Source organism: Carassius auratus, chromosome 14 (assembly GCF_003368295.1).
Source record: "Carassius auratus strain Wakin chromosome 14, ASM336829v1, whole genome shotgun sequence".
NCBI lineage: Eukaryota > Metazoa > Chordata > Actinopteri > Cypriniformes > Cyprinidae > Carassius > Carassius auratus.
Window position 1 is genome coordinate 30,413,823 of NC_039256.1, and position 22,949 is coordinate 30,436,771.

General features: G+C 35.6%; 2 protein-coding genes across 4 annotated transcripts in view; both read left to right on the forward strand.

The window, feature by feature from the left end:
- Positions 1-5,270: 5,270 nt before the first annotated feature.
- LOC113114287 (C-X-C motif chemokine 14-like) lies at positions 5,271-11,615 on the forward strand. Its single transcript, XM_026281178.1, has 4 exons — positions 5,271-5,499; positions 6,539-6,644; positions 8,265-8,378; positions 10,601-11,615. The coding sequence occupies exons 1-4, from the start codon at positions 5,436-5,438 to the stop codon at positions 10,614-10,616; spliced, it is 300 nt and encodes a 99-aa protein (XP_026136963.1). The 5' UTR covers positions 5,271-5,435; the 3' UTR covers positions 10,617-11,615.
- Positions 11,616-13,628: 2,013 nt separating this feature from the next.
- LOC113114288 (protein FAM13B-like) overlaps positions 13,629-22,949 on the forward strand; it is a 42,455-nt gene continuing 33,134 nt past the window's right edge. For 2 of the 3 annotated variants that reach the window (XM_026281179.1, XM_026281180.1), the window contains exons 1-3: positions 13,629-13,812; positions 20,940-21,098; positions 22,310-22,490. In XM_026281179.1, coding sequence (XP_026136964.1) covers positions 22,340-22,490 — 151 coding nt within the window. In that variant the 5' untranslated portion in view covers positions 13,629-13,812; positions 20,940-21,098; positions 22,310-22,339. The remainder of the gene's footprint in view (positions 13,813-20,939; positions 21,099-22,309; positions 22,491-22,949) is intronic. The other variant, XM_026281181.1, reaches the window with a different exon arrangement.

Consider the following 22,949-nt stretch of genomic DNA (forward strand, 5'->3'; position numbering starts at 1 on the left):
GCTCATGACACATGCAATCTGGATTAAACACCAGCTCTGTGCTGGTACTCCTGCCTCTGGCCAGGGCCCTAAAATATGTTCCCTGCTTTGGCAGGTTTGCTGAGTATGGCATGTGATGTTTGGACAGAAGGTTTTTAAAAGACATGAGTTTATCACAGGGTGTTGGTGTCTTACATCAGTCACGATCAGTCAAATAAACCTCCTGGCTCTAACAGAGCAATTACGCTTGGAAAAACATCAGAAAGGTCTTGGGGAGTGCGGTTGGCTTCACTTTTGAGCCAGATTTGGACAAAACACATTTCTCTCTACCTAGCACCATTCGCCTGTTATGTGTTGTTGGATAAGTCCATTAATGAAAGAGAAAGAAGAGAAGAGAAAGAATAGAAATGTCTATAAAACAATATTGACGGCCAGTCAAAGAACATCATAGAATCTAACAAAGCTAGCCATCTCAAGCAAGCACTGCTCAAAAGTTACAATCGACTTTATTTTTGTAGTATGTCACCTTACATATGGAACATCTTCTGTCAGGATTGGCAATTTCTCTACTACTTTGGTATTAATCACCTTCGGGGTTCCCCAAGGTTCTGTATTGGGCTGTTTTTTTTTTTATCTTTATCTTTATACTTGTCTTATTGTAGTTTATATTATGAGTTGATTTACTTCATTGTGCAGTACATGTCAAACGTTCCCTATAAATGATTTGTCTACTGTGCGGCATCAAGAAATATTGCACTATTAAGAGACTGGACTGACTTGTATTATAATATATTGTGTGCTTTGTCAAAGGACTATTGGAATTTAGAAAAGGTTGGCTTTATGAACAACAAATGATATTAAATATTATCTCAAACACTGTTTACCCGTCTCTGATGATCATGCAGATCCGTTTATAGATTTGGTCAATAATGAAAAAACTTACATAAGCACAATAACAAACCTGCCCTGAGTACTATGAAAATGTTTCAAGAAGATGTCAGATTCACCATAGATCAGCAGCTCCAAAGACGGTGTTATGTAACATTATCAGTGATTAGTGTTCTCATCACATTTATTTACTTGCTGAAACCCAGCCAGATCGAGGCTCTCTGACAAAAATATAGAGATTGACGGAGGTATACAGAAACTTGACTGGATGTGTCCGGCCTCTCAGCTTGTGCAATGCTGAACAGATCAACTCTGAAGGAGTCTGGTATGTACTAAAGCTGTTTTTGTTTATGCTGCATGTCAGTGTACGGACAATTATTCTTTAACCAAAGAGTGAATTGTACTCTGTAAAATAAACTGTTATGAAGTTAAATTATTTGTGACACTGCAAGTCAAATGCATCTTCTGTGTCTCCTCTTTAGGTATTCTCTTGCACTTCTTTTCACATGTTATTTAAGCAGACATTCCTATGATTCTTCCAGGACATTTAGACTAATAGTATCAGATAGTGGAATTCTAAGCAGCAATTATCCAGCATGTTCTCTCACGGAGCAAGTAAACGTGAAGAATCCGAGAGCCGCTGGCCAATGGCTAACCTGACTTAAAATCATTACATGCAATTACAAACACCACCCTTCTGCTGCAGCAATTTGCACAGACGTGCCTGATCAGGAAAAAAGAGCTGCTTTGATGTTTGTTGACGTGCTGATTTACACGTTGTCGTGCAACGGTGCTTTCCTTCGAGCAACAGAGATTCGGTGCTCATATGCAGTGCATTGTATATATTCTGTATAACATACAACAAAGTAAATATTATTCAGCATGATATACCCACAGACACAAACAAATACATAAAGGTTTTGTCTGAATGCATGAGAGAACAACAAAGAAAAATGAGCCTATGTGGGTGGAAAAATAAACACAAAAACTTTTACAGTCATGCTATTGCATACTGTCAAACGCCCTTATCTGGTTATAGCACAACGAGTTCTAAACTAGTTCTAGATTGTACTGCACTTAGAGTGATAGCCGAACACAGTACAATAAATAAAATGCACTTAAACACAAAACATGTAAATGTATTAATAGGTTAATATTAATAGGGTGTGTTGACACTTGTTTTGGTCTGGACTGAAAAAAAAAATTATATGTTTAGTCCTCATACAATTCACATTCACAACTGTCTTTTTTAACACCAAATCAAAAGACAAAACTAAAGGCTAAACCTGATTGGACCACTTTAATGATGTATATTTTGCAAACTTATGAACATCCAAAATTGCTTTGGGCTGGGTTAAATGCATTTGTTGTATGTGTGTAAATATGTTGGTATTTTTACAAGCTGATAACTGACAAAGGAGTGTCGAGGAGTGAAAACAGTGCCAGGAATTCCTCCATATGTGGTTTTGTACCGAACTGTAAAGGGCGACTTACTTTAGCTTCTACGACTAGAAGAACAAGGTGTGTTTGAGCATTTTATCCATTTTATCTTGTGTCATCACATCCTGTTTATAGTTCATTTAGATGTATTTGGCCCACATTGCATTCCTATTTTCAGTCAAACTCCACCAGAGTTAATTTGGAAGTGGACCGAGGCTCACCTTTTCCGAGGTCTCGGTCTTCTTGTATGCTTGTTGTCAAAACATTCACATATTTATCCTCGTTGTAAGTGAATTGTGTTTAGTCTGGATATTTTTTCACCTTAGGTAAATAGATTTTGCATTTTTCCCCTGCAGCCTGCAGCTCTTTCAGAACAGACTTGCAATCCACCAGAACCAGAGATCTATGCATCTCCCTTTTCTAAATAATTATATAACGACTGAGACACTATTGCATTCATTATCAGCTGTGACGAATCTCAGCAATCTTTCTGAACCCTCTTCTCTGATGGCTGTTGCAAGCAAAACATTTTCAAAGAAGAGGAGGAAGGACTGCATGCCAAAAACGGCCTTTGGTCTTGACGGGTCTTATAAACATACCAAAAGTAATTGCTCCAAAATGCTTACCTGGAATGAGTTACATATTGTGAAGGGACAGTTGGGTCTTTTCACAGACCTGGAGGAAGGTGACGCAGTGATCACTGCAGTGTTTTTGCATTGTTGGCATCAGGAGGCTGGGACAGAGTTAAAACAACAGATTTGATTCATTAAAGCCGTCTTTTTGCATCATCCCCGATTTTAAACACTGTGTGCATTTTTTCTCCCTGTTTAGTTGAGCTGCTTATTGCTTAGTCTACTGTATATAGAGGCATTCACCAGTTAAAGTGTTTTATTGGTGACAGGTGATTGGTTAAATCAGCTTCTTTTAAGTTCAGCTAACAAGGTATTTGGACTCGCACACTAAACTGAATGTCACTGCTAAAATATCATATGGTTTAGCAAAACATTGCATACTTTCCAAACAACATTTTTTTTTTTTTGTTGTAATTTTTAAATAATAAAACAGTAGAAATACTGATCAAAATGTATTGTAACACTTTGTGGTTGTCACACATTAGTAGATCGTGTTCATTGTTAATGGGATGATACCTTTCTCTCAGACATTGCTATTATTAATATTATATTAATATTAATATTGCTATTATTTAGCAATGGATCACTAAAAAGCAGCAAATGGATTAAACATTTTAAATGTGGTATTTCCTTCCAAAACATACATGATCATCTTTATTTATAACTTCGAAAAACATTTTTTCATGTGTATAGTTTTTTGTTTTGTTGCAGTAGCTTGATTTAAAATTTTCCAGATTTCTTATTGGTTTGATCCCTGATGTAGCTGTCAGAGGACAATCTCAGCATTATATAAAATAGATATAGTTGCCTGTGTTTTTGGTGTGACTGACAACATAAATGCCCTTGACAGTGCTAGCTGATTTGGGTTAAAGAGGTGCATTGACACTGTCTGTTACCATTAAGTCTCTATTATATCCAGTCAGGCAGAATGAAGGGCAGCTTCACGTATGATTTTCATGCTTTTCAGTCCACCCAGACCTTTGGATGGGGCACAAACAGACATGAAATGGACTGAAGCATGGCTGATGACAGCTGGGATGAGGCTCTTGTCCACAGACACAGATACTCAGATGGTTCGCTTCATGCCCTCCAATCATCCATGCATGAGGAGGAAACTAGAAACAGTCTTCTCAGGGGTATCATTTACAGAGCCAAACACTGTTTGGTGCCAGTGCAGACAACAATAGGTAGATTTACTCATCGCTGTGACATAGAGATTTTAAAAAGGTGACAAATTCAAAATCACAAAATTATATTATGACGTATTATGTATGAAAGTAAACAGCATGGATCAGTAACTATAGTTCACGCAGCTTATTGAAAAACCTTTCTGGCATGCATAGAAACTATTTCTAAGGTGCAATATTTAAATAAAAAATTGCATTTTCAAAATATGTTTGAGAATTGCTGACTACATATTTTAAGCCTAACAAATTTAGAAGTCTTCATGGATTCATTATAACGCGTGAAATAAAATGCACTCTCTTAAAAACAGAATAATGTTGTGAATGAATGTGCCCTAACAGCTGTTGTTTTGTTTTTATTATACTATAGGCTAGTTCAATTTTAAAAAGAAAATGCTGATGATATAAGTGTAGATAGCATCTATTCCTAACAACTGTGCATGTGTAGTGCGAGTTTTTTTTTCACAAACCCTGGTTAGAAGCACATTATAACACTTACACTTTTTTCAGCTTTATTGGTGAAACTAGAGCATAAAGTATAATTATTACCAATATAAATCTAAAAATAGCTTTGAAATTTGAAGAAAATAACTGTAAGAGAAAAAAACATGAAAAAGTGCTTATTCACAGGTTTACTTAAGTATAGCTCTAATTCTTATCGAGTAAGTCTCATAGACAATTTTTTTTAACTCTCCAAGAAATTAAAAGCAGATGTTTTGTATTTAGGTCTAAAGATTTTCTCAAGAAAACACTCTTCTACTAAAGACTATAATGATGTCCAGGTTGTGTAGATTTACTTGGTTACGAAAAGAAAGAGTTTGCTAAACTGAGCTTTTATTCATGGGCAAGAATCAAAAAGAACAAATTAAGTGAGACGGTCATGAAAGCCAATGCAATTATCCCCCCTGACAACGTACAGGCTCTCCTAATAAACTTTTTAACCTAATTTTATCGCTTTTTCTCTGGCGATAGATGCAGACCGTGTCTCAAAACCTAGAGTGCGTTCTACCTAGACAGCCTCGACTGCTTTCAAACGATTCGGAAATGCTTTCTAGGTAGGCAGCTCGCTCGGTTTGGAGACACAGCCACAGTTAATTCGTCGACGGGCTCTGCATATCAATGAGGCGCTCGAGCGTGTGTTTATAGAAGCTCAGAGCGCGAGCACCTCGTCAGATTGAGAAGAGCGTGACGTGAGCACAGAGACAGAGACGGCTTCATCTTCACGCTCGCGCTGTTTGAGCATCTCGATTATTGAATCTGAGTGTTACAAACAAACCGGAGACTGCTGGAGCTTCTCAACAAACTATTGGGGATGAATCGCTGTACGGCCGCTTTACTTTTGCTGGTTATCGCAGTTTATTCAATCAACACAGAGGGTGAGTGTGTGTGCCATGTTTATTTTTATTTTTTATATTCTATTTTATTTTTATTTTTTTATGTATGGTTAAAGTGTAAATCAATACAGAATGCGGCGTTTTAGTTATTTAGGTCCGGAGTGCATGATTTTAATATCTAACAAATGCATGCTTCTTTTTTTTTTATCTCTGCTTTTAACTTTTCATGCAGAATAGCAGCGCCTTATGCTGGTGCAACTGTCAAATATCTCCACTTGTCTCAGAAAATCTAGTTCATTCTGCAAAACCTGGCCAGGGGTAGTAAAGAGTGGCTCTTTGTGTTGCTGGATGAGTCTTGTTGGCTCGTTTGGAGATGATGCTGAATGGAGCGGAGAAGATTGATGAGGGATTAGATGTAGGTCACGCGTCTTTCAGCATCAGCTCACCTGCTGGAGGAGATCGAGGGAAAACAGAACAGCATGACACTTTAATGGATCTCCACCATGCAGTCTGCTGTGCTGTTTGTTGAATTTTGTACAACCTCGTTGTCAGTTCAGTTTTGAATGCGTTTGAAAGTCACAAAATGCTGCCGGGAACATATCAGAAAGCATCTCTGGAAGAAATGTCCATGTTATATGCATATTTTACCAGGAAAAAACAACTAATTAAGCACATCTACATCACAGATTTTCATTAGCCTACATTAATGCAAAAAGTCAACAAATAAATGCTCATTAATACAGCAGTGAAGTTATTGTTTAGACACAATGTTAAAATCAGAAAACAAAACTATTGTGCATATCAACAGTAATTGTTCTTTTCTATTTAAAAAAAAACATACAAATGAACAAATTACATGAATGCATGCTCATGCATATAAAATATGTAGTTTTTATAAAAGAATGCATTTGTAAAAATGTGTTCACATTCACATTTGGCTTTTCATTTTTAAGCTCTATTATGCAAACTTCGTTATCTTCTCTTCAAATGTATTTTCTTTTTGTGATTTGTGTGCAGAATGAATCAGATATCTCTGATGATTTTTCTTGAGACTAACCTCTGTGTTTTATTCATTTCTTAGCATACAAGTGCAGATGCACGAGAAAAGGACCGAAGATCCGGTACAAAGATGTACAAAAGCTGGAGATCAAGCCTAAGCATCCATACTGCCAAGAAAAGATGATATTGTGAGTTGCAAAAAAGAATAAAAAATTAAATCTTTGATATTCTCGTTTGGGTCAGTAAAGTGTGTTCGGTGTGTTTTTATGATCATTAATGATTTGCAGTAGGTGCTTATTAGCTATTTATTATATATTTATTGCGCAGCTAAAATTTCCAGTGTCGGCTGCCCCTAGATCAAGCTTGATCCATTGTGATCCAGCTCAATCCAGTTCAAACCAGTTTCAAACCTGACTGTAGCTGTCAGGTAATGGCCACCAAATGCATCATGGACTTCCTATTGACCATAGATGACCATCGTAGATCAGCTATAAATCTTATAAAACCAGCTTCCAGCAGAAACCATTTTAAACTGGATTTTCAATTAGGATCCGGATGAGAATGTAGTGGCACACTTAGAAGATTCGATGGTCCAAATGAAATTGACATTGTTAGGCATGGTTAAATTGTGACAGTGCATGAAGCCTGAACAGTGTTTATGAAGCTGTAAGATCCAAACATGTGTTCTATGGTGTGAAGCAAACGTGTGTTTGTGATAAGCATGTCTTTTTCATAGACATTATTATACATTCTGTTCCCCCTGCTTGTCATTTTAGGTATTGCAGCATATTTACAGAGCTGTAATAAATTCAAACGAAATTCATGATCGTAGTTAGATAATTTTTTGAGTGTTCAAAAGAGGTTTTAGTATCATATGCTTTATATAGAAATCTCATTACATATGAACAGAGAGAGAGAGAGAGATCTTTCTGCAGTTTAGATCCATAAATGTTGTTCTGAACTGCAGGAACTGTAAAATAAAAGTGGTCAAATATGTGCAATATTAGATATTCTCCATTCAAGTGCTGTGCCTGTGTGATCATTTGAAGACTATATAATATTGTAAGTATTTCAGCTAGTCTTTATACTTCCATAATTAATAGTTAATGCAGAATTTTTTTTTATATAGGAATAAAAAAATAATAATCATTTGTGACCATGTTTGGTAAGTAATCTCTGGACGTTTAGCTCATTTGTCTGGATCTGCATTGGTGAGCTCTGACCAAACCCAGAGGAAAGTGTTGCTTCTCTTCAGTTTATGGCTCTGGATTCTGAGTGAGTTTAACATTCTAGAAGCTTCTCGAGTCCCACAAGAGCTCCTGCCCTGCTTTAAGAGGCCAGTCAAGAGTTTAGGGTCAGCAAACATGTTCGAAATAAAACACTTATTTGTACTCTTGGTCAGCTCGCTTCAGTGTTTCCAGTGACGTGGTAAATATCTTCTTAATAGGCCAAATAAGCTGCGGTATTGAATTCTGCTTTTAATTTGTATTTGTTTACCAGTTACCGGTCGTGATGATTCACCTCAGAATCACTCAGAAAGAACTATTTGTCAGGATTTGTGCAATCTGCATATAACTTAAATTATAATTTAAATCAAAATATTTAATGCACAAGGACATTTATTAACAAATAAAGTAGCATTGTTATTATTTTTATGATTAATGGCATGCATGAAATATATCAGGGCATATTGTTTGTGTTGCTTGATGACTAATGTTCTCCCCGTGTCTCATCCTGTTTACCCATCTTCTCCTCTCATCCTCTCATCCTCTCATCCGTGATTGTGTATGTACTGTATGTGTTTACAGTGTCACCATGGAGAATGTGTCCCGTTTCAAAGGGCAGGAGTACTGCCTGCACCCCAGACTCCAGAGCACTAAGAACCTCGTCAAGTGGTTCAAAATCTGGAAGGACAAACACAGGTAGCTTTCAGTAAACCTTCACTGATTTCAAACATCGCTTCTATGTTAATAGATATAAACGACTGCGAATATAAAACCCTGGTCAAAACCCAAATGACTCATGTCCTTTGACATATTTCCAATGTTAAATATTCAAGCGAAATTCAAAGAGAAAAACGGGAATGCATTGTGGTTGTTGAGCAATTTGCAATTTCAGCCAAAAAGGAAGGTTTTATAGTTATAGTATTAAGTTATAGTTTGATTAAAGACTATAAACATTTTCTATTTTAATAAAATTCTCTAATCTTGTGTACAACAACAACGTTTCTGTGCCTCAAAAGGTCTTAAATCAGAGTTTTCTTCAGTATTTGTTTGTTTGTTTATTTATTTATAAAGCACACAAATTACAGCAACACTGCTGCCCAAGGTGCTGTACAAAACAATTCCAAAATAAATCAAATACAATTTAAAAAATTTAAAATTTAGATATATGATTAATACAGTCATCAAGTAGTAGAAAAAGCTTTTGACAACAGATAAGATTTTGACTCCTTTTTAAAAACGGACAAAGAATTTACCGCCCTAATCTTTTGAGGAAATGCATTCCAAAGTTTGGGACCAATAACCGAAAAAGCCCGGTCCCCTCTAAGCTTTAATCGGGACCTAGGTACAAGTAGGAGCAGCTGGTTTGAGGACCTAAGGGATCTCGTAGAAGTATGAAACTTTAAAAGGTCTCTGAGGTAAATGGGTGCCAACCCATTTAGAGATTTAAAGACCATCACTAAAATTTTGTACTCAATTTGGAAGTGTACCGGCAGCCAACTAAGAGAGAAAAGAATTGGAGTAATGTGCTCCTGTTTTCTTGTGCCAGTCAGCATCCTGGCTGCAGCATTTCAAACAACCTGCAGCCGTGATAATGCTGACTGACTGATCCCTGTATAATGTGAATTGCAGTCCTCCAAATGAGAAAAGACAAATGCATGAATTGATTTCTCCAGATCTCTAAAGGAGAGAAAGGATTTGGCCTTTGCCAGGAGTCGCAAATGAAAAAAACAGGATTTTACAACAGCATTAATTTGCTTGTCGAAGTTGAAAACGTTATCAAAAAGCACCCCCAAATTTTTTACCACCAGTTTGTTATAAATTTCCAATGGTCCCAAATTTACTGACTTACTACTGCCAAAAACAATAATCTCTGATTTATTGTCGTTTAGTTTTAAGAAATGTTGAGACATCCAGCCCTTAATTTCCTCAAGACACTCAAAGATAGCTCACAATCTAGTGAGTTTACACTTGAAACAAGAGCAAACATCTGTCATTGGGTTATGAAAGCTAACCCAGCTGACAGATATTTGTTCTTTTTTCAACCTAACTCAGTTTCTCAGAAAACAAAGACTTTTTTTTTCATCTGATGTCATTTTTTTCTTGTCATGTAAATGTTTCTTGACACTTGCACAGAAAACCAAGAGAAAAATACTGATGAAAATGTAATGACAAAAACAGTTATGTTTTTTTTAAGCTATGTCCATATTCTAGTGGCTGAGAGCAAAGGTATTTATTCAAGTGCTCCATTCAATGTTTTCCTCAAGTTTTCTGTACTTGCTCTTAAATTTATATTCAGAAAACCTCAAACCCCAGATAAGATGGGGAACATTAAAGGTGCACTCAGTTTGTTTTTGTTCTTAAAGTGTTTATTAAAAAGCAATTGAATAGTACTTATGAACATGTATGAAATGTCACCATAAAATCAAAATTCTGATATTTTAGGAATATTGCCGTGTTTTTTATTTTATTCAATACAATTCAATTCAAGTTTATTTGTATAGCGCTTTTTACAAAACAAATTGTTACAAAGCAACTTTACAGAAAATTATGTTTCTACAATATTTAGTAGTAGATAATAGTTTGTGCACATTTGACAGGATTTTAGAAAAAATAATAATAATACAAGACGTAGTCACCTAGATGATGAACTATCAATATTATTAATTAAGTTATTATATGATTCAGTCACACATTTAGCAATAATTAGTTCTGTTTGTTGATTCAGGGTTAGCATCATCTGAGGTCCTTTTTAAGTTAAAATTAACTCATTAACACATTAACTTTCCCTCATCTGAGTGATAAAATCTGTTTCATGCTGGCTTTAAACTCATGTGCACTCAGAAGCCACCACTAGGTGTCAGTATAAGCCCAAGCCTCATACTAAACCTCTCAAATATGTGTTTTTTGTCCCTTTGTAGGGTGTATGAGGCCTAATCGTTCTCCATCATGCACGAGGCTGAAAACATTGCGGGATGCACTGCATCTCCACTCAACCGTGGAAGACCAGAGGACCAATTTTTTAAAGCATGACAAAGCATATACCCAGACAAGCTTATCGAGCACACCAGTTATGTTAATGTGGAATAATTTATAGTCATACGAAAGTGTTTCTTATACAATGTAATTATGAGCCAAATGCGCAGTTATGGCCGAGAAAAAGTCCCTGTGAATCAGCAACATCTGTAAGAAGTGATCATTACATTTTTGCGACGTGTAATGTTTTCTGAAGCATCAGATCTCGGTCTGATTCATTGTGTCGTGGCGTATAAAGGGGTCCTGACACTTATATATAGATACCGTCTTGTTCGAGTGTCAAAGTCACAGTACAAGAGAACAGAAATATTTACCAAGACTTTAAAAGGAGGCAAAGTGTTATTTGTCAAAATCATGTTCAAAATATAGTTTCTCATTGATCTGCCCAAAAGTGCCGTGCCACTTCATAGTGAAGCTGCATTCAATCATATCATACTCTATATTTACACATATACTTGGGTGGAAATGTACCGCCACACGACAAGCACATGAACTTTGGGGCCTGCAGTGGGTCATGTGTTCAAAATGAAGCTTTTTATTAAATATCGGCCCTTCTATCAGCACATTATGAACTCCTCGTTGAGGTGAGCAGGTTTTGTAAGCTATTGTTTTCATTTGTTTGGTATGGCTGTGTTTTTCTTTCTGGTAAATGGAATGTTTCTCTACATCAGATTGTATGTATAAGCACACAGAATAGGTTCTTGTGTACAGACCACCTCGTCTAGTCTAGCTTGTTCAGAATTGATTAGTGAAGCCTATGTATTGTATCAGAGATTTGTTTTACTATTTAAATAATAAATAATAGAAATGTTTGTGTGTTTGGACTGACCCACCAAACACCCCACTCAAGTCCAAGGAGTGTAATCTTCAAACACAGCAATAAACATTTAAATAAATCACTGGCTGTGTCCGCTTTATATTGTTTCATTGGTTTATTTTTTTTGAATCTCGGTTGTGTGATGATGATATGGTTTTGTATATAATTTAGTAAAAACTGGTAAGTTAGAAAAGGGCAGATGACATAAAGTTATTGTGCAGTGATAAAATGTTAACTTGATTGTCTCGTGCTGAGATTAGTCTAGGGGCTTCAGGGTTATTATAGTTACAAAAAAAAAATTATTAAATAAAAAAATTAAAATTAAATGTATGCATTTATCCTTTTATCCAAAGCGACTTACAGTGCATTCAGTCTATCAATTTTTACCTATCATAAATAATTAATATTTATCAAATATTAATATTTTTCATTTAAAATAATTAAATGAAATCAAATACACAATGGCTGAAAAAAATATTGTAAAAATATATTATTACATTTTTTTATTTAGTTTAACTCAACTAAAGCTAAAACTGAAATAAAATGTATAAAAACTATTGTTAAAATATTTTTTATAAAGGCCACAAAACCATACAAAATTTGTACATAACAAAATTACTTTTATTATTTTGGTATTATTAATGTATTATTTATTTTAATGTTACTTTTACGTAACTTGAAATAAAAACACTATATATATATATATATATATATATATATATATATATATATATATATATATATATATATATATATATATATATATATAATTCTAACTTTTAATAAAGACTATTAATAGTATCTCAGTGATACTAAAACACTAAAAGACATCCAAAACAATTGGAAAATATAAATAGACATCTTTTATATGATGATTGTAAGAATATTGATTGATTGATTATGTTATAGCCCCTCACACATTATTCCACATTATTTACACACTATTTCTCATATCTACACAACTACATCATTGCTTAGGATCCACTGTGGAGGGCAGCACACTTTTAAGAGGGTCTCAAGATGACTTAAAATATTAAAATAACCTTTGAAATAATGTAAAACAGCCAAATATCTAGATCAGAAAATAAAATTTTAAGTCAAGAATATGAAAAAAAATTGGTATTTATGAGTAATATAAATGTAATGGTCATAAAGTGTATATGGTGATAAAAATACAGATACAGAATCTTCTGGAATGTAGTTGTTTTAATTAGTTATATTTATTTGTAGTATACAGCCACTAGTTAGTGTGTAATGGATAAAGTTTTTGTCATTGTACCAGAAATACCATATAGTCTTTGTCAACACTGCACTGCATGCTAATTTTGACCAATTAATTAATTTATACAGTTTATTCATTACAGTCTAAAACAATGGTATGATAAACTGATAAAAATTTCTCTTTCATGTTCTCTTTTAGAAACAGATTATTTACTGTTAAATAAACTGAATTTTCGTAGTTAATAGAAAGTGTGCGTTCATACAGAAAATTATTTTACAAAATTAAACTCACTATTTAAAATAAGCCACTCACTGGTGGAGAATAATGTGTGACAACTTGCCCCGGTCTTGTCTAAAGTGTGCGATGCATGTATGGAATCAAACACTGGGTGGCGCTGCAGAACCACGTAAAACATATTCTTTTCTTTTGACAACAGTTTTAAATTGCATTTCTTGAGTTTTTCTTTCGTTTAAAACAACAAATAATTTGTGTATATTTTAGAATGCAGTCTATTTATATATTACCTTTATATATTACATTTTAAACTACCACTAAAAACAGAACTGTGTTGTTACCTTACGTTAAAATAATTAAATCGATACCATGACGGTTAATTTTGCCATAATGTATTTCTAATGTTAGTTTTATGCGTTTGAAAGCTTGACTGTATAAAGCTTCTATTTAATCTAAGATAAAAGTTGCATCGTGTGAAATATAAATTGTTTTAATGGAATATTCTGGAAAACAGAGTGTGCTGGGAAGAATGCTCGAAAGCTGAGAGAGAGAGAGAGAGAGAGAGAGAGAGAGAGAGAGAGAGAGAGAGAGAGAGAGAGAGAGAGAGGGAGAGAGGGAGAGGGGCGTGGTCTGGGTGTCTCAGCATCGCTGTGGGTGTGTAACTAACACTGTCTCCATTCCACAGAATCAACTACTCACATTAAAACTGGCCATGCCAGCCCAACACTGTAGCTAGTCATCATCATTATTCCTATCGGCTACTTTGAACCAAGGACTACTGGAATAATTCTGTTTGCTGGTCGTTTATCGTCTGGTTTGACCTGGTAAGTGCGGAGAGCATCGATGAAGAAGTGACTTTAGCGGATGCTAGCAGTCGCGTTAGCCAGCTGAGGGATCGCCTCACAGCGACTCATCCTGTATTTGCATCGAGCTATTGATTTACACTCTACTTTGTTCTTGTATGATGGTTGTATTTTATAGTTTACATGCTTACTTAATTTCTGCCTTCGTGAGATGATGATAAAATGCGATAAAATCGCTGTTTTGTGCATTGACTGGTGTGTGGCAGCAGGAATAGACGTTGACAGTGCTAAGCTATGAGGCTAACATCAAAGCGTAACGTCAAAAAGACGTTGGTTTTTTAAATAGCGAGAATTATAAATTTGGTTTGTTTTTGAGTGTTTGTGGTACTTTGGTCAGGCGTTGTGCACAAACAAAAGCTTCAGAAGCTTTGAATTCATTTGAAATTGTATTTCTATTTGTTCATATTTTAGTCGAAGATGCTTCTGTAAATTGAGTGACAGCTGTAACGAAACTGACAGAGTAACTTCCTGCCTATAAATATAAATATATTCGTGCCTTATTCGTTTTGAGATGTTAAACGTGTTCTGAAGTAAAACCGATTGCTTTGGCTCCTAAAGTAGCGTTAGTTTCGTTTAATTTGGATGTGAAACTTGAATCCTGTATGGAGATCTTTCTGGAACAGCAGCTGAGGGGGATTGTGCTGTTTAATAATAGATTAATTATCGGAATTATTTGACCTTGTTTTATTTCTAAATACATAAACGACTGTTTTTAATGCTTCATTGTTTCATAATTTAATAAGTGTTTAGTTGATCAAATAAATTTTTACATATTTACTCTTATATTTTTCTCTGTACATTTCATTTATCTGTGCATGTTTTAATTGGTTATCAATTCATAAAAAACGTGCACTGTTTTTCTCTGAATAATCATGCTTTGACCCCAGTTCAAAAACCCATGTAGACTATATACTGTGTACATTGTGATAAATAAACAGGGTTTTTTTTTTTTTCTTTGCCTGCCCTTTGGCACCAAGCACTTTTCAATGTTTGTGTCCTTTACGACATCAGAAAGTTCAAGGAAATTCATCAAATCCTGAAAAAGCCATGGATATATCCAGCTTTTATAGTATGTCCAATATATTTACCAAGCTAGAAATGGCTCTTGTTGGATTTGTAGCATTAATTTCCTTGTAATAAAAATGTAAAAAAAAAAAAAAAAAAAACCTGGAAAAGGCATGATGATAACTCAAAAGAGAAGTCATAGAAATTCAGGTAATGCTGCACTTAGATTGTGACCTTGTAAGCCAAATACATTTTTCCATGCGTACGTGAGTGATCGGAGCAAAGTCATTGACTGTTGTCCACTCCTATTACAAACTAGACAAACCCTTGCTTTCACACCAGCGGGAAACCGGGCTGATCGTAGGCTTCCCAAAACAGAAAAGTGTGTACTTAGATAACTTCATTGGGTTTTTAGCTGCTGTATGCATGGATCTGGCGATAAGGCCCTTAAAACCTGCTGAACGCGTCTTGTTCAGATTACAGCTAAACCCAGCTGTCCTTGAGGAGATTTTAATGCGGCTGCTTGGCTCTTTTCTGTGACAGACTAGACTCTCTTTAGATTCATCCAATCGCTCGTCATGAAAACAGTTGGAGCACCATACGGGTTGAGAGCTAGATTTTGGACAGCTGCTTTCATTTGTAACGCCGGTTCTCTGTTGTTATAAATATGCTCTAATAGTTCCCTGTGCAAAATAGCAGAATCATCATGCATGCTTGAAATCAGATCTTGAACATTGAACTAAGCGATTATTGCTGTGGTGAGCACAGTCATGTGATGAGCTGCTTTTTTTTGAGATAGCGAAAGTGAAAGCTTCCTGTCAGTTCTGTAAAGTATATGACTTTTATTGCGAGTGGGATTCGTGGCCAAAGAATTAGCTCAGACCAAAACTACATCAGCTACAAGTATTTGCATTTTGTAAATTAGCCTGATACGTGCATCCCATCTTTGTCAAATGGACCCCAGCTTTCAGTGTGTGTTGTTACATAATAGTCATCCGCAGTGGTGTGCCCACCTCGTTTGTGTTACTCACTATTTGCAAATTTAGACAACAGAAAGCTTATTTGTATGTAAATCCCAGTGACAAACATTTGCGTTAAGCAAATCTACACAAAACCTTTTCTCGGTGTGTTTGTCAGTGCATGCTCATTAAACTGGAAAAATAAAAATACAGCAGACATGCATTGAAAAAAAGAACCCGATTCATATCCAGAGACTAGAATATCATACAGACTTAGAGATGAGCTCTTCTGAGTTTAGTAAAACTCTAGGATCAACCACAAAAAGCATTGTGTGAGCAATGACAAGCAACACGTACCGTTTACTCCAGTGATTTAAGTTTTGTATTGGTAACGCATCTCCAGTACGGAAATTTCTTTAGAGATCATGTCTGAACAGGACCGCTTTTAGAAATAATGCTAAATCAGTTGCTTTTGAATTATCAGGGGTAAAAAGTTTCATTTCACATTATTGATTATTGTCACAGGTATTTTAGTGCTGATGTGTGCATGCTGTCTGTTAAAGAAGAAAGCCGCTGTATGTGTGAAAAGCAAATACGATGATAAAACAAGCTGTAGTTGCTCATTTTATCCCTTAAAATTAATCTTTGATCATCAAAATGACATATATATCCAGTGGAAATAATTTCTTTATGTGTAGCCTTTCAAAACGTACTCCATTCGAGGTCCCCTGTGTGGCGTATACTTGGCCTTTACCTAATATACAAAATCATGAATATGCAAAGAAGTCGTGTCCCCACTCAATTACGCCTGCATGGACTTCCTGCTCCACTTTTACTCGGTTAACTGAAGTAGTGAATGTTACACAATGACAAGCATCAGTATTGGATTAATTCAGCTTTATATGTTTGAAATAAAAACTGATTCTAAAGAGGAAAAGCAAATGATATACAGGGTCATCTGCAAGTCTTAAACTGCTTTCTACATGAAACAGTAATTAATATCATTAGTCTTTGGCTTGACTAAGTTACTGAACAAGTTATAATGTGTTTCCAATAATATACAAACCCTGTTCCTTTTCACCATCCTTCAAAAATCAACATCTTTAGGGAGAAATGCTTTGCTAATGATATGAAAAGTTGATGGGTTGATTGGTTACATGTTTGTGACAGTAGGAAATGGTCTACATTTTTTAAAAAAAGATTAGTTTTTGGCATTTTTACTTTTTGTTATGATATGAGTCAAATAAATGACAACTAAAATGATTGAAATTGGATGAACTAAAGAATTGTGGATTGGTGGTGGTGTTTGAGATATCACTGATCATTAAATGTTGCTATTAAAAAAAAAAAAAACAATAATTCTAATAAAATAGTAATAAAATGATACTAAAGTTATATTCAGTTACACTGTTTCTACTTGTATTTAGCTTTGATTTGAAAGAAAACAGCGCATCCTTGTGGCGTGGCATACGGTGATATGGAGAGACACAGAGACTGTTGACAAAGGAATTGTTGAATAAAATCGTTATTTTTGTTTTATTTGCTTACAAACAGTATTCTCGTCGCTTCATAATGTTACGGTTGAACCACTGACGGCAGATGCACTATTCTGACTATGCATTTCATACTTTTCTGGACAGTCACAAGCCTCCCGGTTTTCATCCAAAATATCTTAAATTGTGTTCCGAAGATGAACAAAGATTTTACGTGTTTGGAACGACACGGGGGTAAGTGATTATTTACAGAATAAAAATTTTGGGGTGGTGTATCCCTTTAAGGTCACAAGCAAAGACAGACGTAGACTCGATGAAGTTGTAGTCTTAAGCAGTTAATCTGGGCTCTTTCTCCCTTCTGAACGTTGTCAACAGCTGATTAGCTAAATTTGTGTAAATTAAAGTTTCCTTCCTAATGATGAGAGCTGCGTTCAGTGTTGCCAGGGACCACCTCACTGCTAGACTGGCGTTTTACTTCACGCTTGAGCATCCAGTGGTTTAATACAACATTTGGAAATTTCCATTCCCTGCAGAGCTGAGCAGGAGACTCTTAATCAATAATGTCGGTGTCAAAGACAATCTCAAGTTGTTCTTTTAAGTGTCAGGACTCATCGCTTGTGTTTGCTGCTGGTTATTTATGAATAATTCATACTTGTCCTGCTTTATTCATTGATTTATTTATTTGTGGATCGGATCTTATCTTTGATGGTCAGGCTTGATGGGTTTTTTGAAGTGTCCAGCTTCTGCACAACATGGAAAACTTTCTTTATCTCATATGCAGCCCATGATATATGACCCGTAGTCTTTGTGACATAGGACCTCAGGGTTTTCTTTTTGTGTGTTTATCCTGTTATGCTTCTTATTATTAAGTTACTTTATCCCACATACTGAACACCTATTCTGATAATTACACAAGACACAGGCTAGCAAACTAATCTGGCTCTTTCGTTCCACTGAGACCTGTTCAACACCATATATATATGTTCATATGTTAAGACCGCTATAGAATAGCCTAGTGTTTGAGTGAGCTTATGTTTTGCATAAATGCAGTTTCACATCAGAGGTGGTTTGCTGTTGTCATGGCTTTCAGCACGCATGTTGTTTTCTGTCTTGAATCAATACATTATGCAACACCATCTTCGCAGTTTAAAGTGGTCTACAGATGCTTAAATAGTCAGCAGATTCAAGTAAATGCGAGAAAGAGGACCCGTTGCAATTCAATACGCAGATATTTCAGTATCATCACTGCTGGTTCAAAACAAACTTCGAATAGATCCTGTGTGTTGTTGGCTGGTTTATATATTTGGACACATTCCAAATCAGATTAGCATCTCTTCACAAAGTGATTTGATGAGTATAACAATAAGGCTAAACTATAATGGATGAACTCAATGAATTATTGATTTCAGACAGTTATTAGCATTTGACTCATATTTAAATAATAATAGGAAAATAATATCATGTTTATACTTGATATTAATATGTCATCTGGAAAATTGGCATGCAGTGGTTAAATGGTTTTCTGTCTTGCATTTTATCTCAAAATGATGGATGTCATGCAAAGTTTGCAAGTAATGCAAACTCCTATTTACATAAGGTAAAAACTTGACTAAACTACTTTTACGACTAGTAAATGATTATTTGTGCAATCCCTAATTTATATTAACACAATAAAGCAAATAAATGATTGAAAACCCATTCAAAAAGTTTACATACGATTCCCATATTTCAATAGTACAAGGGTCCATATTCATACTCGAAGCTTTTGGACAAAGTCAAGTCAGTGATAGACGTTATGCAAAATATACAATTTCGGTCATATCTCCCACCCCTACTAATGACCGACATTATTTAGTCAGAAAATGTAGTCACGTGAATAATTTACTTGTAGTGTAAAGGTTTGAGGTGAATTAATAACACACCATTATGTGGGAGAAAAAAACTAAGTAGAGAAATTTCAGTGCAGTGCTTCCTCATTAGACAATAAAAATTAATATCCAGTTTTTACTACTAGTGCAATAAAGTGTTATATCAGAATTTGAAGTGTTGTGTTCATCCCAGTTCCCCTGATTACCAGATACCACCTACAATAAAGTGCTTTGCTTTGCCTGAATTACAGGGAGAATGCTCAGATCTAGTTTTAACCTTGAGCACCTTTTAATTGCATACCTCCTAAGACATCCCAAAAGATAGCTGTAGTTATTAATTAATCATTGTCGTTTGAGATTTGGCCTGTGTGCTGTCAGTGGGCTGATGATCTCCATGTTAGGTTATCTTCAGGACGCTGTTGTTCCAGGGAATGTTCTGGAATGTTTGCAGCCGCTCTTTGTGTATCTATCGCATGCTTTTCTGTGACTTCATTGACAAACTCGCCAAGTTACCATAGCAAGACATCTTAGCTTTGCAAACATCATGTCACCAAGTAAATGCGGAGAGATTTGCCTGCAGAAAATTCCCTTTATGTGTCCTCCAGAGCTCTGAGGAATGAGCCAAAGTCTCACTTTCTCACTTTCTCTACTAACCGTCTCAGCGCTGAGTTGCTTTTAGCTTCTCTAACAATGGTGAACATTGTGAGTGAAAGGTCATCGTGCGTGATCTGTGGCGTTAGAAGCATATCTACTCTCAATTGTCTGTAGATTATAACATCTGCTGTTAGGGGTCAGTTCGCACATCGCTTCTATTTGTTTTCGGGACATTTTGTTCCTGTTCCACATGGTGTCGGGTATTTAGTCGTGCCTTAAAGAGCTCTGTAATTTGGCACAGTGCTCTTAACATCTTAAAAAGTAATTTGTGTAAATGATAGTATGCTACAGGTGATGGAGTAGATCTAATGAACTGTAACACTCTGTATACATTTCAGAGAAAAGGTCCATCCTGGAACACACTTGGAAAAGTGCCATTCAAAAGAAAAAATATATATTTGAGTTCTTTTGAACTTACTAGTCATCAAAGAATCCTGGGGGAAGCATCAGTTTTCACAAAAAATACTAAGCAGCTCAACTGTTTTCATCAGTTTTTTTTTTTTTTTGAGTACATGATAATATTTAAATTATTTCTGAAAATTCAGCTTTGCATCACAGAAATAAATACATTTTTACTATATATTCGAATAGAATATTTAGTTATTCTAAATTGTAATAATATGCTGTTTAAATGTATTTTTGATCAAATAAATGCAGCTCTGGTGAGCATAGAGACTCCTTTAAGAAACATTAACAAATCTTACAACCCCAGACATTTAAACGGAAGGTTTGTCATGTTTCTGGAATTCTAATTTCCTTGTTTAGAGTCTTGTAACACTTTTATTAACATTCCTTTTCCAAGAAAAATGAAGGTGATGCATCAAAGCTTTTAGTTGCACGATTGGAAACCTTATTTGGATTAAAATTCCACTTAGTATTAAATGTGGTTCATGTGATGCCATATGCAGCAGGGCGAGCAGATTGCCTGCTGTTTTTCTTCCTAATTGAGATTTAAACTTCACCAGATACGTTTTTCAGACCACAGATGTTCATAAGTGGATAAGTGGTTTGTAAATTTGCCCCAGCTAATATTTAATCAGAAAGTTTATTATCCGTTTTGATGCATCTGCTGATGCTGCTCTTTTCTGTGTGTGGTTTATTTCCTCCAGCTTATCCACTAAAGTCCTGAACAGGATTTGCGGTCCGTCAATGAGGAACTACAGGCTCATCTTCTGCCACAACCTAAAGCAGCCATAGATGAAGAATTTGTTTACTACTAGTGAGTGGAGCAGGAGATAAAGTGAACTTCTGGGAATTTGTACAACAAGGTAAGCTCTGCTGTGCCGAAAAAATATTCATGCAATTCATATTGCAGTCATTTGACCATTTGATTTAAGTAAAACTAGCATCATATCACATACACAGAACTGTAAAGGTATTCACGGCAACCTTTCAAAATAAAAGTCTGGTTTAATTTAAAGACAAGTATTTGCCAGAAATATTCAGCAGAATACATAGCTTACTACTACTACTAAAATGAAACAAACATAATTAAATAATAATAATAATAACACAACATTTCTTCCCTGTTTTATTTTTAATAGTAATTCCCCTTTGTTGACCAAAAAAAAAAAATTGCTTAATTTTCAATAATAAAAAAGAAAAATTAAATGAATGTTTTATGCTTTCATTTGATAACCAGAAAAATTTAAATACACAACATAATTTCTGAGGTGGGGGGGGGGGCATTTGAAAAGGCTATTTTAAGAATAAATGAATTAGTTTTATGCATTTAAATAATTAGACATGCTAAAACACAGAATTAGGTAACAATAAAACATATGGTGAAGAAAAAAAAATTCTAAACGTAATTTTTGTTAAACCTTTAAAAAAATGTTGTGAAAATGTGTTAGGATTTTAAATAAAAAAAAAAATTTTTTTGATTAATACAGTTAAATTTAACCATTGAAAAGGAGTTGAGAGATATTGAAACAGGAAAAAAAAATTGCAATCCAGAAAAATTTAAATGAAAAAAAAAAAACAAATTTGGGAAAAAATAAAATGGATTGCATATGGCCCTAAATCATACTTGCTGAGATAAGATGTGTGAAACCATCTGGTGTTGGCGTGAAGACATCATGTGTCCCGACAGATAGAGTTTCGATTTTGTGTACATTTCCAAACACTAATCAGAGTTTTTCCTTAACATGAACAGCTTGTTCGCTGTGTTTGTGTTGTTTGTGATGGAATTTGCATGTTGAAGAAGAATTGCAGCCACCTGCTACCATCAACCAAATCAGCGTGCCGCATCTGACGGCTGTAGGATCCTTGCACATAACAGTCGCTCCACTTATTTAAGCTCTCCTCATCTCCACACTCACACAGGATAAGAACCACCGCTTCCGAGATGGGAGAGGTCCCGCTCCAATTTTCTGCTTGTTTTGTTCTTGTTGTCCGGAGTTGGTCGTTTGAGCTCACGCCCCACCCATGATAGCGTGTTTGTCCGATGTGACCTTACTCTGGGCATCTCTGTGCGCAGACGGACTGAAGCAGCTTGGCTGTGGAGGCGATGAGGAAGAGCCCCAATACTTCCCTCAGCGACTCCCTCAGCACGGCCAGAGTGTTCGGGATCCCCCTGGAGGAGGTGCAGCACAGCGGGCAGCCAGGAAATGAGGTCCCCCTGCTGGTCAGGAGCATCGTCGAGTACATTGAAGAACACGGTGAGTCGGGGGGGGGGGGGGGGGGCACCTGGTGAATCATGGTACTTTCTTACTAGCCTTTATGTGTCGTCACTGATAGAGGCATCATAGCTACTAAAATGACTCCAGGGATAGAAATGAAGATTCATTTTTAAAAAATAATTTAATTTAAAACTTCTTACTGACCCCAAACTTTGGTAGGTTGTGTAATTAGTATGATGTGATGTCATAATAATTGTATTTGCGTGTCTTCAAAACCCCTCTTTACTCTGAAATCTGCACCAAGGCTGTGTAACACATGAGTATATAGCTGCTAAATAAATGGTTTAAATATTTCTGTATTAATCAAAGTAGCACGGCATGCAGAGCATGACACTTTCATCTGATAAAGCCAAAAATGTTGTTTGGTTTGATTGTATGATAGGAGTGGCTTCCCTGTACTCCCAAAACAAAGATCTACTTCCTTTATTCTGCAACATC